Source organism: Colius striatus, chromosome 8 (assembly GCF_028858725.1).
Source record: "Colius striatus isolate bColStr4 chromosome 8, bColStr4.1.hap1, whole genome shotgun sequence".
NCBI lineage: Eukaryota > Metazoa > Chordata > Aves > Coliiformes > Coliidae > Colius > Colius striatus.
Genome location: NC_084766.1, coordinates 889,138 through 906,555, shown reverse-complemented (window position 1 = coordinate 906,555; position 17,418 = coordinate 889,138). Strand labels below are relative to the sequence as shown.

Genomic DNA, 17,418 nt, shown 5'->3' with positions numbered 1-17,418 from the left:
GTGGCACTTTCTGCCATCAGCACAGCACCGTGGTCGCTGCGTACCATGCTCAGAGCACAGCCAACACCCACTTGCAAGGTCTGGGACCCAGCACAGAGCAGTGCTGAGTCCCAGGAGCTGTCTGGGAGCCAGCACGGGGTGATGCTGAGTCCCAGGTTTCCCCAGACAGTATGGAGGGAACCTGACATGTAGCTCTGGGCTCAGGGATCCAAGAGGCCAGCCTTGGTCCTGGCTCATCATCTGGTCAGATCAGCCCCACAGGAAGGCCCAGCCTGGGTCCAGTGCAGGTCTGGGTGCAGCCCAACAAAAGAGCACTTAAACCCCGAGGCCTTGAGTGCTTTGTCCTGTGAATGAGGCAACCTGCCCATCCATCTGAGCACATGACAACAGGGACTTTTCCAGCCCAGGGAACATCAATGGCTCAGTATGAGCATAAGCACAGCCCTAAAAGCCTACTTTACTCACAAGCCACTATCATTTTATTAAAGCAGCAGAAAAGCTCTCGTTATGCCACTGTCTCCTCTGATTAAAGGAGAGAAACTGCTCCAGCTTGTCATAACATTTGTTATGAACAAACAGCTTTGTACAGAAGGCTCAGAAGATTCATTGCTGCTACAATCACCAAACGATTTTCCTTCATTAGCCTTTCCATACCGCTCAAAAATCTCAGCCTGACGCCTTCAGCAGGCCCTGAGCCGGCAGCTGGGCTCCCCAGCGTGCTTTCAGCAGGCCCTGAGCTGGCAGCTGGGCTCCCCAGCGTGCTTTCAGCGGGCCCTGAGCCGGCAGCTGGGCTCCCCAGCGTGCTTTCAGCGGGCCCTGAGCCGGCAGCTGGGCTCCCCGGCATGCTGGCCAGCTCCAAGGGCCGTCTGACGCTGGCAGCACCGCTCGGCACTCGCACGGTTCTCACGGGAGCCCTGGCAGCAGCCGCCTCTGCGGTGCCTTTCTGGCGAGGACGAGGCAGAAGGAACCTCTGTGATATCTGCAGATGAGGTCTGCAGATGCAAACGTGCATCCACTGTCCTTACCACCCAGCTGCGTGCTACCAAGCCGAGCTAACGCCGCTGACTTAACCTCGTGCCTCGAATCCGCGAGGAGGGCGACAGGCTGTGCCGGGAGAACAGCGGCGTGTGGAAGGGAGAGCGCTCCCAGCAGAGCCAGCTGGGCTCATCCCTCTCATCAAGTGTATTGCCACCAAGCCGCAGAAGAAAAACCACAGCAGGTTTTGTCGACACCACCCAAGCTCTGGGAGCACCGTCCCCACCTCACGCACCAGGCGCAAAGCCGCTCAGCTCCCGCAGGGACCGGCTGGAGCAGCACGGGCGGGGGCTGCCTGCACACCCCGCTCCTGCCCCGCGGCTGCACCGGCCCTGCCGCGCTGCCCACCCCGCTCCGGACCCCCGGCATCTCCGCGCCGTCACCAAGGCTGGCAGGCGCAGCTGGGAGCTGCAGGGGAGGGGAGGAGATGCAGAGGCTGTAGCCGAGCATCTGCGCAAGGGCGACAGGCAGCGAGAAAGCAAAGGGGCTTGCAGCCCTGAGCTGGGGCGGGAGAGGCAGTGCGCTCCCCGGGACAGGGCGGCGGGTGCAGCGGGGACCCGCATCCCGGCGCCCGCAGCGCAGGGGCAAAGAGCCCGGGACGGGCGGGGACGGGCGGGCTCGGCCCGCTGCCCCCGGCCGCTGCTGCTCGGCCCCGCCGCTCCCGGCGGGCAGACAAACACGGGAAACACCTCTCTCAGGCCCTCGGCGGCTTTCTCTCTCTGCCAAATGCTGCTGTGACCCTCCAGACCCCTGCCTGCCCCAGCCGTGCCCTACTCCTCCTGCCTGCACAGGATCCCGGCTCAGCTCAAAGAAGGTGAGGCTGTACAGCACCACCCAGCCCATCACTTTATTCCTCTCTGAACAAAGCTCTTGTGCAGACCAGCCCCAGCAGCTTGGCGCACTGCCTCAGGCTTCTTTGCACATCTTCTCTAGCCTGGCACCCACCTGCTCTTGGGGGCTCTGTGCTCAGTCCATCCCGTGCCCAGCCACGAGAACTGACCACGGCCACCGCGGTCCCCCCGGCTGCCCCGTCCGTGCTCACGCTGGGGTCAAACTGCCCCAGCCCTCCCCCACAGGCAGCAGGTCCCCCCGCAGCTCGTTGCCAGGTCCCTGCCAGCGTCCCCCCGAGCGTCCCCTCTGCAGCCTGAGCCCGCGGGACGCGGGACCATCGCCCCAGCCTGCGGCTCCGGGGCAGGGCTCGGCCTCAGCACAGCACCTCAGAGGCTGCTGGCTCCTGAGGCAGGTTAAGCGTTTGATGGAATCGGGGATGTAACCCTTTCTTTAATCCCCAACACGGCTTGCCCTGCAGCTACAGCTCTCATCTCTCGCCAAGCAGCGAGCACAAAGGCTGTGCAGAGGCTCCCTACGCAGCCTTCCCTGGCCAGGCTGCTCTGTTTGCAGGGAACAGACGCCTCTGCCTCCCGCCAGCCCTCCACGCTCTCAGGGGAGCGGGGCAGCCCCAGCAAAGCCTCTTCTCTCTCATCAGCCCCGTGCGGCGCTGCGGGACGAGCCGGCCCCGCCGCCAGTACTGCCGAGGCTCGGGCAGGAGGGAGCTGAGGGAGAAAGACAGGAAAGGCTCGGACTAGTCGTTACAGGCAGTGGATCTGCCTCTAAATATAATGAGGGAAAGGACGTGCTGGAAGAGGACACTGTTTCTTCCATCGCTTTCCATGTCTCGTTTGAGTTGGTGCTGGAGGGGTTTGTTAGCTGTTAGCACACTCTTATTCAGGACAGTAAATCACCAAAGATGCCCTTTGGCCAGAATATGAAGGACAACGAGATAGCACCAAGCCAAAATCCCCCTCACGAGGGTGCTAAACCCTTAAGTCTAGATTTTCAAAGGGATTTTCATGTCTAAATGCTGCAAATCTGCATCCAAAGGTGCTTCATTAACTTTGTAGGGGTGGTCCCTGCCAGCTACCAGGGCAGGTCTGAGGTGCAGCAGCTCCCTCAGCAGCAGCACAGTGCCAGCTCAGGGGGCCTTCTTAATCACCCTGGCATCACCCCTCCTGTCAGCACGCAAAGCAGAAAGTTTGAGGTGGAAAACATTGATAGTGGTGATGGGTGATCAGGGAGGGCTGCAGCTTCAGAGCTCAGAAACAGCACGTAAGCAGAAACCCAGGGCTCTGATGCAGCAGCTAAAGAAACTCGCAGTGTGAAGCTCATGACTTTCAAGACACTGCCAGCAGGGTCTGTGACTAACTGGGGAACATTCAGGGGCTGCAAAGCCAACAAACCCCACTGGCCTACCAAGAAGCCATGTAAAGCAAACAGGATGGCCCTATGTGCACACTGGCAGTTACATGGGAGCACTGTCTTCAGGGGCAATAACACACTTCAGGCCCCCGCTGCCTGCCAGGCCCTTCCCCTCCAGGCGCCTGCCCACTCGGTGCTCTGGAGCTCCTTCCCCTCCTGATGCCCCTCACTCTCCACAGCCAAACCATCACTCCATGGGCAGAGCCTCGTGCCACCAGGCCGAAACACCATCTCCCAAGGGCCCTACCTGCCAGTGCCCAGCACAGGTAAGACAGCAGCTCAGATGGCATTAGCTGCCCACGGGTGGGCAACTGAACAATAACCTTGGTGCCACCCACAGCTCAGCCTCCCAGCACACAGTGTTTTGCCACACACATGAAAAAAGACACGAAAGACAAGAAAAGGCTTTCTCCAGCCCACTGCATCCCCCGCTCCTTCCCAAACCTGGTAAATACCTACTGTGACCAAACCAGTGGGCTGCTCCTACCGTTGAAGCACAGCCACTGCAGAGGGGAGGGCAGCCCAGCACACAGCAGCTCTGGGGCATGGCCTGGGTGCAGGTGCCCTCACCCCAGTGCCCGGCAGCACCAGGGCAGGATGGACTGAACCTGGCAGGACTTGCTCCGGGAGCCTCGGCTCAGCCAGGGACCTGAGCTCGGGGCTCACCCAGGGCAGCGTGGCGCAGCACAGTGCCCAGGGCTGGAGGGCAGATGGATTGCCTGTGTGGTCTTGCTCTTTCCACAGGGCAGTGAAAGCCCCCTCACAGGACCGGTCTCAGCCCCAGTCCTAATCCCAGTCCCAGCGGGGCCATTCAGGACCTCGTCTGACCCCCAGTGCTGACCCCCCGTCTGACAGAGCTACTGGGCTTTGTGTCTCAGGATCTCTTTGGGCAGAGCCTACTTTGCCATCTAGGAGACAACAAGGAGAGCGAGAGGAGCTTTTTGCCCTCACACACGGAGCCTCACCTTTCCCTGTTCTCCTTCCTCATTGCCTCAAACACCTCATCGTCCTCGTGCACGTCCCTGCCCCGCAGCGCATCCTTCGCGCAGCCGGCCCCCGGAGCGCGGGCGGGCTCCTCCTCCGGCGTGCTGTTCCTCCTGCCCGGGGTGCCCGCAAAGCTCGGGTTGCTCTCGCTGTCCTTCTGGCTCTCAATTGCTGAATCCACCTCCTCCTTCTCGGCCAGGATGTCGTCGATGTTGGTCTCACGATAGCACCTCAGCGGCACGGTGTCCAGGTCTGTCTCGGAGTATTTCACTGTCCTCCTTATAATCCCAGTCTCGCAGGAGCCGTGCTTCTGGCTGCCTGGAGGAGACATCTCTATCTCCACCTCCACATGGCTGAGGCCGTGCTCGGGCCCCGGCGGCTCGGCGGGCTGTGGGCACAGGGGCTGCAGCGGGGTCTCGGCCAGGGGAGCACAGTCGGGGGCAGAGGAGCCTGCAAGGGAGCCCCGAGCACTCAGAGACACGTGCAGAACCCAGGAGCTGCTCCTGCGGCACTGCACACACCCCATGAGCAGGGTCACACACACACATGATGGGCACTGGGGAATGGAGATGGGGACACAGAAGGAAAATGGATGGGAGAGGCAGAGCCAGGGTGCTGTCAGTGCCAGTGCCTCCACAGACAGCCCTGAGCCCCCATCTGAACCCCAAAGCCCTTCTGCAGAAGCAGCCAGGGGCTGCCAGGGATCAGGGCTCTCCATCATCCCCTTGGCATGAGGCATTGCACAGCCAGGGGAGACTCTGCAGGGAGGTTGGTGAGTGCAGGATCTGGCCCCAGGAGGATACAGACTGGCCAGTCTAGGGGGAATCTTGGCTGTCGGTAGGCAGCGAGTCCTGAAGGGTGGGCAGCCCCAGGGTGAGTCCCGGCATGAGTTCAGATGTGCAAAGGAGAGGTCAGTCTTGCCAAGGGCATCCCCCCAACTTCTTACCTGTCTTTGGGGCATCCACGGAGCCGTAGAAGAACTCCCACTTGGCTCTGGCGATGCGCTGGGCGTGGGCCGAGCACTGCCGGGGGTAGGGCCAGGCGCTGCCCTGCGAAGGGGAGAGCAGTGAGAGGGCGACAGAGCCCAGGGCAGAGCCCGCGGCCGGTGCAGGCACCCTGGCACCTACCTGGGCTCGGGGCTCTGGCTTCAGGGGGCTCCTGGCGAAGGCGGGGAGGTCCTTGGGCAGCCCGTTGGCGAGGGAGTGGCAGAGGCAGTCGGTGTTGAGGATGCAGAGCTCGTTCCCGCAGGGACGGGTCCCCCCCAGCGTCCCGTCCCCGGCCAGCAGAGGGTCAGACGCGGAGGCCTCGGGCTTCAGCGCGCGCAGGAGCCGCTCCTGGGGCAGGGGCTGTGTCAGGGGCTGGCGCTGGGCAGGCGCCACGTCCCCGCCGAGCTCCAGGCTGCGGCTGAGGCTGCGGGGCCCGTTGTCCCGGCAGAGCGCGGGGGCCGGCAGCCCGCCCGGGGCCCGCACGCTGCCCTTCTCGATGAAGCGGAAGGTGACGACGGAGCTGTGTCCCTCCGGGGCCGGGGGGCTGCGGCTGCCCTGGGAGCAGAGTGTGGGGCTGGGCCGGCCCCGCTGCGGGGTGCAGGGGGCCGTCAGGTGCCCCGGGCAGCTCCCGCTGCCGAAGGCGGCCGCCGGCTTGCGGGCCAAGGAGCCTGTGCTGCTGTAGAGGCCGAGCGGGCAGCGGCGGGCGTCGGGGGCCAGGCCCTTGCGCAGCAGCTGAAGGCGGCCGGCATTGAGGTTGGGAGTGAGGCAGCGCGGGGGGCTGTGCCTCACGGCCTCGGGGCTGCCCCCCGCCAGCCACGGCCGCCGGTCCAGCCGGGCGAACGGCGGCGGCGAGGCCACGCAGCCCTCCTCGGGGTGGAAGCGGACGGGGTCCCCCGCCTGGGCCATCCCGCTGGAGGAGGGCACCGAGGCGTCAGGTCCAGAGCCCAGCAGGGTGGCACGGGGACGCTGAGGCAGGATCCCGGCACCCCTGAGACGACGGCTGGGTCGAGGGGTGACACATCCTCAGGCAGCCCTGAAACAAGGCCGAGGAGAGCTGGTTAGGGGAGAGGGGTCAGGAGGAGGCCAGGGCCACAGGGAGGGCAGGCAAGCGGTGCCCTGCCTTCGTGGCAAGAGAAAGCTGCTCCAGGTGAGACAGCTCCCCTCAAATCTCCTGCTGCAAGGAGCGGGTGAGGCTCACTGTGGGCCTCACACCAGCACCACCGTGGCAGCACTGGCAGCCCTCGGCTCAGCCCTGGGCACCCCGGGTACTAGATTGCTCAGGCACTTCCCCCACAGACCAGCATCCCAGGCACAGTGAGAGAGCGCACGGTGCACCTTAAAAGGGGTTCCACTCGTGCTGCTTTAGATTGAATACGTTATCTACCCTCAGCCTACTAAAATCCCTTCAATAAGGGGTAACAAAAAGAAAACATACACTGGATCACCGAGACATCCTCCAGCTACACTTGCTCAAGTTCAACAGGAGCAGCATGGGCAAGGAGCCTCTCTGTTTGGAGGCCGGCCTGGGTTTAAAGTGTGTCACACCAGCACATGCCGCAGTCACTTCTGGTGGCACAGACAGAGCTGTCAACACCCCAAAAGAGCACTGGCTGTGAGAATCCTGCCCCGGAGAAGGGAAAGGAGCCCATCTGCCCTGCACATAGACCCCCTGTCCACCTGCCTCTGCCCGGCCTGGGGCAGCTGCAGCGGAAGGCAGCACCCAGAGCCACAGCCCAGCTGCTGACAATTGCCTTTCTCCCAGCGGAGCTAAAACTTGTACTCATCCATCCCCAAGTTCCTCCAAATCCCCAGAGAAGACTCTGCCTTGGCTGCTTTTGCCTTCTGACAGACACCAAGTCCCTCACCTAGATGTCATGATTTGAAAGCAAGAAACACAATGCCACGATGCAAACAGAGGAAAGCAGGATTTCTCCTCCCTGTTTCTGAATCCAATCCGGACAGGATTAAACTCCTGAAGGACGTGGGGCTGCATTTACAACAGTGTTTAGGATCCAGAGATGCAGAGACATAACTCTTAATCAAACAGCCCAAATGATTCCCGTGGGGCAGGCGCCCATCTATCTGCACTATCACACTCTTGAAGAATCTGGCTCCCGCTGCACAGCAGCAATCTGTGACTCGCTCACCACAAAAACACAGCCTCCTGTTTAATATGTCAGACACAGTTTTTTCAGCCTTTGCCTCCTGTTATGGTTACGTTCACACTCAAGGCTGCTGAAGTTAACTGATAAATAACAAAGATGTGGAGTTTATATGTTTCTGATGAAATTCCTCTTTTTATCTCCACGCTGACTGACACACATGCCAAGGAGAGAAGTTATCACTAGGAACAGTTGGCATTCGCTGTACTACAACAAATCCACAAACCCCAGTCTCTCTCAGACACATGTGGGTTACTGCTGAAATAAATGGGATAAGCACAGCGTGTCCTCCTGGTTATCAAAGGGGAGTTATCAAAGTCAGAGGAAAGGCCGTGGCCGCCCCGGAGGCTCCGAGGCCGGGTGCTTACGACACCCAGCCCAGCGAGCTCTCCCTCAGTAACGACAGGTAAAAACACACAGAGGCAACAGAGATGAAAAATCAATGCTGGAGCCCAGGCTTCCTGCGTGCTGATTTAAACTGTGAATTGAATGGATGCTCTTCAAGCCGCTGTGATGAATGGGCTGGGCTGTAAGGCAGCAGTGAGCTGAGGGAGCCTTGCTGGTCCCGCTGCCTGAAGGCACGAGTGCTGCAAGGGGAAAGCTGACGGGAAGGGTGCCGGGGAGCCCAGGGCACATGTTCACAGAGAAGAAACCCGATAGCTGCAGTGTGATAGCCGGGAGCTTCACGTCAGTGGGGGGTTTCATTCGTTCAATAAAACATCTCACACATACAAGAAACTTGGTCCTCCTGGCTGCCTCTCCACGGTGTCCAAAGGGACGTCCAGGGCTTTTTCCCAGCCCTTGCTTTGAGCTGTACCCGGTGCAACAGCGCACGGTTACTCCCTGTGCAGGAGTCTGCCTGGCTGAGGGGGCGATGCGGGGGAAGGCAGTAGACAGCAGGAACTGCTTACGCTGCGGGGGAAGAACGTACCCACGGCGGGGGTGTACGGGGACAAGGCGCAGGGGCTGGGAGAGGACACGGCAACGGGCAAAGGCGGGATGGGATGGGATGGGATGGGAGCAAGAGATGCAGGACTGGAGGCTGAATGCACACTGTAGCTGTGTGCCAGACACTGTACTGCTGTCAGCAGTGGTGGCAGGGAACGGGGGACACCAGGCAACGGGTGCCAGGCTGTGTGACGGATCAGGGGCAGGATGGTCCCAAGGAGGGGCTTCTGCCCTCTGGACACGGAGTGGTTTTGGTGGATGCAGTGGTGACCGAGGATAGGGTGCCTGGAGGCCCTAGGGATGCCAGACGAGCAGGGGATCCCTTCCTGAGGAGATGTCAAGGCAGGGCATGTGCTCTCCCTCCAAGCTCGGGCTAAGCCTGCCTTTTCCTCCCCGTCCTCCCCTGCTCGGCCTCCTTCGCCCGGCACCTCCCGTCTCAGGGATCAGCCCTGAGTGGATGTGACATCCATCCGGATGAGGAGGGAGCCCCCTCGCCTGGGGGGGGCCGCCGGAGCCGCCCGCCCGCTCCCCCCCTCCCCGCGCCCGTGTCGCCTCACCGGCACACCGGAGCAGCTCCGCGGCCGCGGGCATCGGCCCCGCCGGGCACCCCCCGGCGCCACCGCAGCCCGGTGCTGCCGCCCGCCGGCCGCCGCCGCCGGGAGGGCGCGGAGCCGCCCCGGCCCCCGCAACAACTGCCGCAACTTTCCCCGCTCCCCCGCCCCGGCCTCCGGCCCCCCGCCGCGCCGCTCCCCGCGCCTCACCGGCACCGCCGCCGCCGCCGCATCCCCCGCGCCGCGCTGCCGCCGGTACAGCACGGCCCGGCCCGGGCGGTCCGCCCCGACGGTGTGATCCGGCCCGGTGTGATCCGGCGCCGCCGCTCGCCGCTCCCCGCCGCGCTGGCCCCGGCGCGGGGCCGTCACTCCGCCCGCCGACAGCCCCGGCAGCCAATGGGGAACCCCGCGGCCGCCGCGCCCCGCCCCGCCCGCGGCACCGGCACACGCGGATCCGCACCTCACCCGCAGCACCCGCCCCGCGGCACCGGCACACGCGGACCCGCACCGCACCCGCAGCACCCGCCCCGCGGCACCGGCACACGCGGACCCGCACCGCACCGCACCCGCCCCGCGGCACCGGCACACGCGGACCCGCACCGCACCCACAGCACCGGCACACGCGGACCCGCATCGCACCCACAGCACCGGCACACGCGGACCCGCACCGCACCCACAGCACCGGCACACGCGGACCCGCATCGCACCCGCGGCACCGGCACACGCGGACCCGCACCGCACCCACAGCACCGGCACACGCGGACCCGCACCGCACCCACAGCACCGGCACACGCGGACCCGCATCGCACAGCACCCGCCCCGCGGCACCGGCACACGCGGACCCGCACCGCACCGCACCCGTGGCACCGGCACACGTGGACCCGCACCGCATCCGCCCCGTGGCACCGGCACACGCGGACCCGCACCGCACTGCACCCGCGGCACTGGCACACGCAGACCCGCACCGCACCGCATCCGCCCCGTGGCACCGGCACACGCGGACCCGCACCGCACCGCACCTGCCCCGCGGCACCGGCACACGCGGACCCGCACCGCACCCGCAGCACCGGCACACGCGGACCCGCACCGCACTGCACCCGCGGCACCGGCACATGCGGACCCGCACCGCACTGCACCCGCGGCACCGGCACACACAGACCCGCACCGCACCGCATCCGCCTCGTGGCACCGGCACACGCGGACCCGCACACCCCATGCGTGCCCAGTGTCCCCCCTGCCGCTGCACAGCCCCGGTGCCAGCGGCCTCCCTGCCGGGGTGCTTGCCCCGGTGTCACCCCGCACACGGCCCCGTGTGCCGGTGTGTGCATCGCTGCTCAGCAGCTCACGCGTGCCCTGTGCCCCGCGGGGCTCGGTACCGGCTGCCCCACACCCCCATGCTGCCAGGTGACTGCAAGGATGGGAAGACAAAAGCTGCTCTGTGTCCTGGGCCACTGGCCACCCCCGGCGGGCTGCTGGCCCTTGCTCTAAGGCACAGGCCCCGTGCCAGGGACTCACCTCTCCCCACATCCTCACCTTAAGCCACAGGTGCCCAAGCATCCCAGGTCGTGCCAGCAGCCACCCTAGCGATGGGCAGTGGGCAGCCCATAGAGACGGGCAACCAGCCCAGCCTCAGGAAGCCACGGTAGGATGGGAAACTCGTGTGACGTGGCTCCTGCCAGCACCAGAGGGGTGTGTGGGCAGAGCTGGCGTGGAGCAGGCAGGGGCTGAGGTGAGGAGCGCTGTGGCAGGGCCCACAGGCCTGGGCTGGTGGCCAGTGCTCCCCGTCCACCGCGCCGGCCAGGCCCCTTCCCTGTTACACTGCCCTTTATCACCCAGGCCAGCAATCGCTATGAACCATGTGCGAGAGCAGAGGCCCAGGGGAGCCGGGCGTCACGTGCACACCGCGCCTGCAAGAGGCATTTTGGGAGAGCCGTCCCTCCGTGCTGCTTCTCACCCTACAGCAAGCCCAGTTCCATATCCCCCTGCCCTCACTGTCACCTAGAAAGCGTGTCCCCTCCTCCCCTCCCAGGCACAGGGACAAGGGGAGGAAGCAGCAGTCGGGGCAGGCTCTCTCCTCCTATTTAAGGCATCGAAGCACTGCCATTTTCTCCCTCTCTCGGCAGGCTCCTGCCTGCACAGGGCCCCTCTCTCCCACATCAGGGACCACAGGTCCTCGAGCCACCTCTCCTTGCACACAGCCGGCTTTCCTGGCAGACTCCGGGCTAATTAGGGGCGTTGCTGCTCTGGGATCAACGACCTGATTCCTTCAGCAGCTTCTTGATGGCAGGAGGGTGGGGAGTGGGGAGGCTTTTCTCTAAGCTGCAGCCAGTGACAAATTTAACCCAGTGGAAGAGCTCAGAGCTTTCCCAGCACATTCCTACCAGGACAAAGCACCCCTGTGCCAGCATCTGCAGGCAGCCCTGCTGAGAGCTGCAGACACTGAGGGTGAAGTTCTCTCCTGTCAGCCTGGCTGGAGACCCAGGCCATCCACAGAAAACACCTTTCCTTCCAACCCCCAGTAGCAGCTGCTGTTCTCCCTAGTGCTCTCTGCTCCAGATCCCCTCTCCTTGTAACTCTCTAAGGATGTGCCCACATGCATGGGTCTGGCCAGCAATGACATAAGCCCTCCTGGATCAGGATTTACCCCTGGCTCCCCTGGTCCCTCCTGCTGTGAATCTCTCCCCAGCTGATGCAGGGCAGGAGGGAGCAGGGAACCCCTCTGGCAGGTGACAGATGGGGACAAGGAGAGTCCCCCATGCTCTACCCCACAGCCCCAATCCATTGGTTTAGCTAGAGCTAGGAGCACAGTGCACTGGGAACCCTCTTTATTGTCACTTGGGCACTCCAGCACTTCCAGTCCTTGCCTGCAGGTACCACATCCTTCCTGCATGAGAGTCCACCCAGCTTCATGCCGTCCCTTCCAGCCTCCTGGGCTCTGCCAGCTCCTCATGCCCAGCCACAGACAGCTTCCAGCAGTTTTCTAACTATTGCCAGCACTGCCCCTGCTCATTTTAACAAGCCTGAAACACTGCTCACCCTCCTGACACCAGAGGGGTGTGGTGTCATCAGAGCAAAACACAACGATGAACTTCTTGCTTGGAAGAGACCACCCTGAGATGTCATAGTGTCACAACAACTGCACAGGTCTAGGTATTGGATGGGGAGGGAGTAGACAAGAGCTCCTCCCCCAAGCTGGCTCCCAGAGGGGCCGATACTCAGCTTGTCAGGAGGCACACAGATCAGTCCCTGGAAAGGCATTTCTGCAGCTGCTGAGACCAAACACCCTGGTGCACCTCAGGGCTGCTCCCCTGAGCACAGGGGGGCTGTCACGAACCTTTCCTTTGGCACAGCTTGTGCTTAAGGCACTGCAGAGGGCATGAGGGCCGTAATCTGCCAGAGTCAGTGGGGCTGTGCTTCAGCCCCAGGGCCCAGCACAGCCCCACAAGTGGGGACAGTCCCTCTGTCAGGAGATGGTGCCTCTCACCCACCTCACTGGGAACACCACAGGAACAGCAACTCCAGCCCCAAAGGAGACGGGGCCTGGCAAAGGAAGCTGAACTCTCCTCATCTCTGCATTGAGGGCCCCAGGGCAACCAATTAGGTTGCTTGTATTCCCTCAGGAAGCCTAGACTTAACTACACAGCTCTAATTAATGCCTTCTGCCTCAGGTGCCAACACCCAACCACATCCTAGTTGTATCTTTAAAAAGCCACTGCAGCACAAGCCAAACCTTTAGTGGGCTGATGCACTTGTCTGTTATTCCACCAGGCTGGTAGTTAGGAAAAATGGTGAAAACACCCTTCCTTGACAGTCTGTTATACAAATGCTGCTTTACAGCTTACTCAGGGCAAAAAGGTAGTGCTGGAGAGCCTGTCTGCCCTCCTCCCCAAGCCTCAGGCTTCTGCTCACACCCAGGTCAGTGAGCCTGGACCCACGCCTGCACCATCCCGTGCCTCTCGCAGCACCCTTGCTTGGGGCTGGCATGTGGGACCACAGGAGGGTTTTTGGGGGTGAAAGGCACTCTGGAAGAGGGCACTGACTGCAAAATGTCTTATCAGAGAGAAGAGGCAGCACAGAGTGCCCAGCAGCCAGTGCCCCCCCAGTGCCCCAGCTCCCTGCCTGCGCCTGCCTCAGGGCACAGGAGAGAGGAGGGCTGGAAAAGCAGAGGCATAAAGCAGGTAGCTGGGCCTCAGAGTGAGCTCTAACAAAACATTCCTGTAATGCCCCAGGAACACCTGCTGCTACAGAAATCCCCCCGGACTCTGCCCCAGTCCTGGGCCACGCTCACAGAGCGGGTGGGCTTCCCCTTGCAGCAGCATCGCTCCATCGAAATGCAGCCAGGAACACCAAAACCTGTCCTGGGGACGTGGGAGGGGGGTGTCAGCACAGCTTGAGCCATAAATAACCTCCCTACACAGCAGTTAGGGGAACAATTGTGTGGGAGTATCTCTTGGTAGAAAGATGCTCAGGGAAAAGACAGTCTTGAAGGAAAGCAGGAGATTTCTGGCTGGCAGGATGCACTCTCCACGGAGGACAGAGCTTCCTGGGTGCCAGCAGGTCACTCAGGCCCACCTCACCACGGTGAGTCACTGCACCAGAGACAAAATTTAGTCTGAAACAACCCAAGTCATCAGTTCTCTGGTGTTGCCTCCTGGGACACAGCTTGTGCTACAGCAGAGATCACTGGAGCTGCTCTCCAGCTAATCTCCACAACAGTAAGATGTGATCCCTTTCTCCCTACTTTCAGCCTCAAGATTCACATAGGGAAAGGAGAAAGGGTGTAGGAGGGGGTAAAAGCAATGAATACAGGGAACGTCTTATTCAGAAAAGAGACTGCAAGCTGCAGGCACATAGCCTGACCCAGTATAGGGAGAACATGGTCACATACAGAACGGTATAAAAGGTGAGGAAACCCTAAGAGATCAATTAAGGGGGAGTATTTACAAGCATAGCAAGGCAAGTGAGCAAAACCTGCCACCATGGAGGTGTGCAGAGACACGGGCAAGGGATGTACTGAAAGCCTGGAAGCAGTGAACTCATGAGGAAGGTGCTGCAGAGCAGCCCTGCATTGGTGTGTAGCCAAAGGGCTCCTCATGGCTGTTCCTCTTCCAGCCCAGACTTGCACCACGTGGCCTTGTTTTACTTCTATAATTTATTTTTTTAAACCTTGACTGCACAGTCAGAGCCTCTTCTCAATAAAGAAAGGGGAAGGTGGCATGTACAGGGAAGAGCCGAAGAGTTCATCCTGTTTCATCAGCTTTAAAGTGGTTCCTGGTGGCACTGTGCAATCTCAGCACTCATCAAGAGCTGGGTTTGCCCTGTGAGCTCAACACCTTGCACGCAACTAAGAAGTGCGGCTGCGGTCCACTCGAACCCTGCGAGTGATGAAGGGTGTCAGGCTAATCGTGCAGCTAGAGAGAATATGGAGCCAGATCCTTTGAAAGAACTTGGGGAGAGTCCAAGGAAAAACAGCATTGAGAGACTTCATTCAACTTCTGGGATGCTGCAAGACCCATCTCCCACATTTTAAGGGGTGCCAGCAAAGTCTTTGCAAGGCTAAAAGTGTTTAGCCAGCAAGGTGCCAATCATCATATGAGGTGACCTTAGGACAGCAGATTGCTGTTAGCTTGGCACCATACAAATCCCCTCATATACCCTCCCCGAGCACCAGCCTTCAGGGGCCTCATCAGGCGTGATGAAACCCAGACAGCCTCTTAAGAAAGGTGGAAACAACTACATTTTCAATGCAAGAGAAAAGTCAAGGGGCATGGGTGGCAAATCAGCACCACCTCTGGGAAACAAAGCCTGAGATTCCTGACTTGGGATCAGCTTTTACAACCACATGACCCCCCCACCCCGAGGCCCCAGTTCCCTAAACCTCACCCCTGCTTCCCAAAGGATGAAGCCAAGACCAAACTGTTCTGCTTGACTCTTCAGAGGTAGAGCTAAGCCTTGCACCCATGGTACTGGCTGAAGTCTCCGTCCACTTCAGGGAGGTGTTCCCAAGGACGAAGATGCCAGCAGGATCAGACTCAAGGCCATGCCCTGGCTCTGACAGCAGCCAGCACCATATGTTTTCAAGGAAGATACAAGCAAGCTGCAGCAGCAGTTGTTGTGAGCTAATCTGCTTCCTCCCCTCAGGGCATCAGCTTGTTCTCTCGTCACTACAGATGAGCCCAAGGCCTGACACAGAAGCTCTGCTTTCCTTCACAGGACGCCAGTGCCGCTGGGACGACAGGAGAGACATGGGACTGACCATTGGCCCCTGTTTGTTGAAATACCCATGCAATACACTTCCCTGCTGCCCTGCAAGTGCCACAAGTATCACAGCCCAGCACCGCTTCTGGGAACAGGCAGTTCCAAGCTTACTTTGTCCACAACAACATCTTACAGAGGGGGATGAAACAGAAGTGATAGGCACATGCCTGGTGAGCCACGACAGATGCACCTCCTCCATGAAAGAGGAGCACCTCCCAGCTCACCTTACTGATCTTGCAAGGGGCACCCTCTGTAACCCAGGAGCTGGGGCTGCCCAAATGACAGCAGGCCTGCACCGTGCCACAGAGCTGGCAGGACATCTGCTGAGGCCATGCCAGAAAGGTTAAGTGCCTGTCAGCTCCATTTCCTCATCTCTCACGTCCTGCCTCCAGCAGGCTTACCACTGAGTTTACAGACACTGGGACCACAGCCCTTTTTACTCCCTTTTAGAACATAAATTAAGATAATTGATTGGTCTCACAGGAGCAGTTGTGCTAATCTTTCCCACATCCTCTTTAGAACCTAGAAGCTGGCAGTTATCCAAGCTCATAGCAGGAAGCTTTTAGCCCAAGCTCTGCCTTCATCCTACTGGTTGGCTAGCAAGGTGAATTCCCCTGGTCTGAAGGGATCTCCCCAACCTCAGGGCCAACTCAGAAAGCTGTTTTGGCAGAGCAGTTTTCAGTATTAGGACTCAAGTAGAAACATGTATCTAATTGAAGCTTAAAAAGTAGACTTACAGACACCTCAAGAAAAAGTAGGCCCACCTTAGGCAAAGCATACACCACCAGAACAGCAGAGCTTGTAGCAACACTTGGCTGAGCAGAGCAGAACCTAGCTCTGGTCCTCCAAGCTTGCTTGCTTTGAGTCACCCCTTCACTGCTAAGCTACAGGGTATGCCACCACCCAACCCTGTTACTGCAGTGCTGCACAGCCATACCACCACCACTCTGCACGCAAGAAAACTTTACAGCCACGAACACAAAAGCAGCACTGGTGTGTGATCCTTACCGCTGGTGCAGTCCTAGGTTCTCAGCTCCACTGGACATCCTGGTGGTGCAAAGCTTTGTCTCAGCATAACTCTACAATGCAGTAACAGGCTCCAATGCTCCTTCTGCAAACAACATGTAGAAAAGAAAGGGAATAGTCTGAACGTGTTACAGCTACAAACTGTCAACGCAACAGAGGCCAAACACACACACACAACTGTCTCACTTGTGCCTCTATGATAACAGTGCCTCCCAACCTCCTTACGGTACCCAGGGTCTGCCTGGGCTGACTCTCCTCTGAGTGCTCTCTCCAGTCACCCTGGAGAAGTGACTCAGCCTGCCCAGCTGCATCAGATGAAGCAAAAAACATAAACGGAGGTTGATGTAGGAGCAGAGCAAGTCCCAGTTGCCAGCCCAGCACACATGTTGCTCAGGAAGGATAACAAGCAATCCACAACAGAGCTCGTCTGAGCGAGGACTCGGCACAAGCTGGGGGCTCACAGCCAGGTCTGGTTTGGCACACAAAGCCTTCATCAAAGGCCAGATGCAACTGAGTGTTGCACTCTCTTGCTCAGTGGTGCTCCCTCACCTCTTGTCCAGACCAAAACTACTATTTCAAAAAGCGTACTTGTAGCCAGCTTGGGTCACAGTCATTCACTCACAGGGTCAATATTATCGGATTCCCTGCCAGATGCCACACTTCTGTTTCACAGCAGGAACTCAAAAACAGAGTGAACACAGGGCTGAAACTGTCCTGGAGGCAAAATGAACCCTTCCAGTCCAGAAACAGGAGCTGTACTCCCAGAGCTTTCCATGCTCCTGCTGCAGGCAAAGGAAGGGCTGTCCCAGGCCATGGCATTCTCAACCCCTTTAGAAAACCAAACATCCCTGTCTCACTTGTTCTTCTTTAAATGAGAAGCACTGTGCTAGTTCAGGGCAGGTGCTGCATGTCCAAGGGCAGAGAGGCAGCGTGGGTAGCTACCCCCACAGGACAGGCACTGGAGTGAGAAGACCTTTCCCCAAACCAGCCTCTGCACTGGGAGGGAATGAGCAGAGCAGGGTGTGCAGACAGGTTGCTGCTTTCCAGGGAACAGGGCACTAGGACTTGGTCACAGTATGTGGGCCCTGCTCTTTTGCCAGCTGGATGTTTCTACAGTGTCTGTTGCCAGCAGTGACCAGTAGCTTGATGCTGCACAAGGCAGCAGGGCTCAGGTCCGAGGCAGGGATGGGGTCACTCGCCCAGGGCCGGCTC

General features: G+C 60.2%; 1 protein-coding gene across 1 annotated transcript in view; it reads right to left on the bottom strand.

Annotated features, from left to right (window-relative positions):
* The window catches only part of PSD (pleckstrin and Sec7 domain containing), a 28,946-nt gene extending 22,779 nt beyond the window's left edge, over positions 1-6,167 (bottom strand). The window contains exons 1-3 of the mRNA XM_062001844.1: positions 5,403-6,167; positions 5,222-5,324; positions 4,257-4,725 (exon numbers count right to left, since the gene is read on the bottom strand). Coding sequence (XP_061857828.1) covers positions 4,257-4,725; positions 5,222-5,324; positions 5,403-6,167 — 1,337 coding nt within the window. The remainder of the gene's footprint in view (positions 1-4,256; positions 4,726-5,221; positions 5,325-5,402) is intronic.
* Between the last annotated feature and the right edge of the window lie 11,251 nt (positions 6,168-17,418).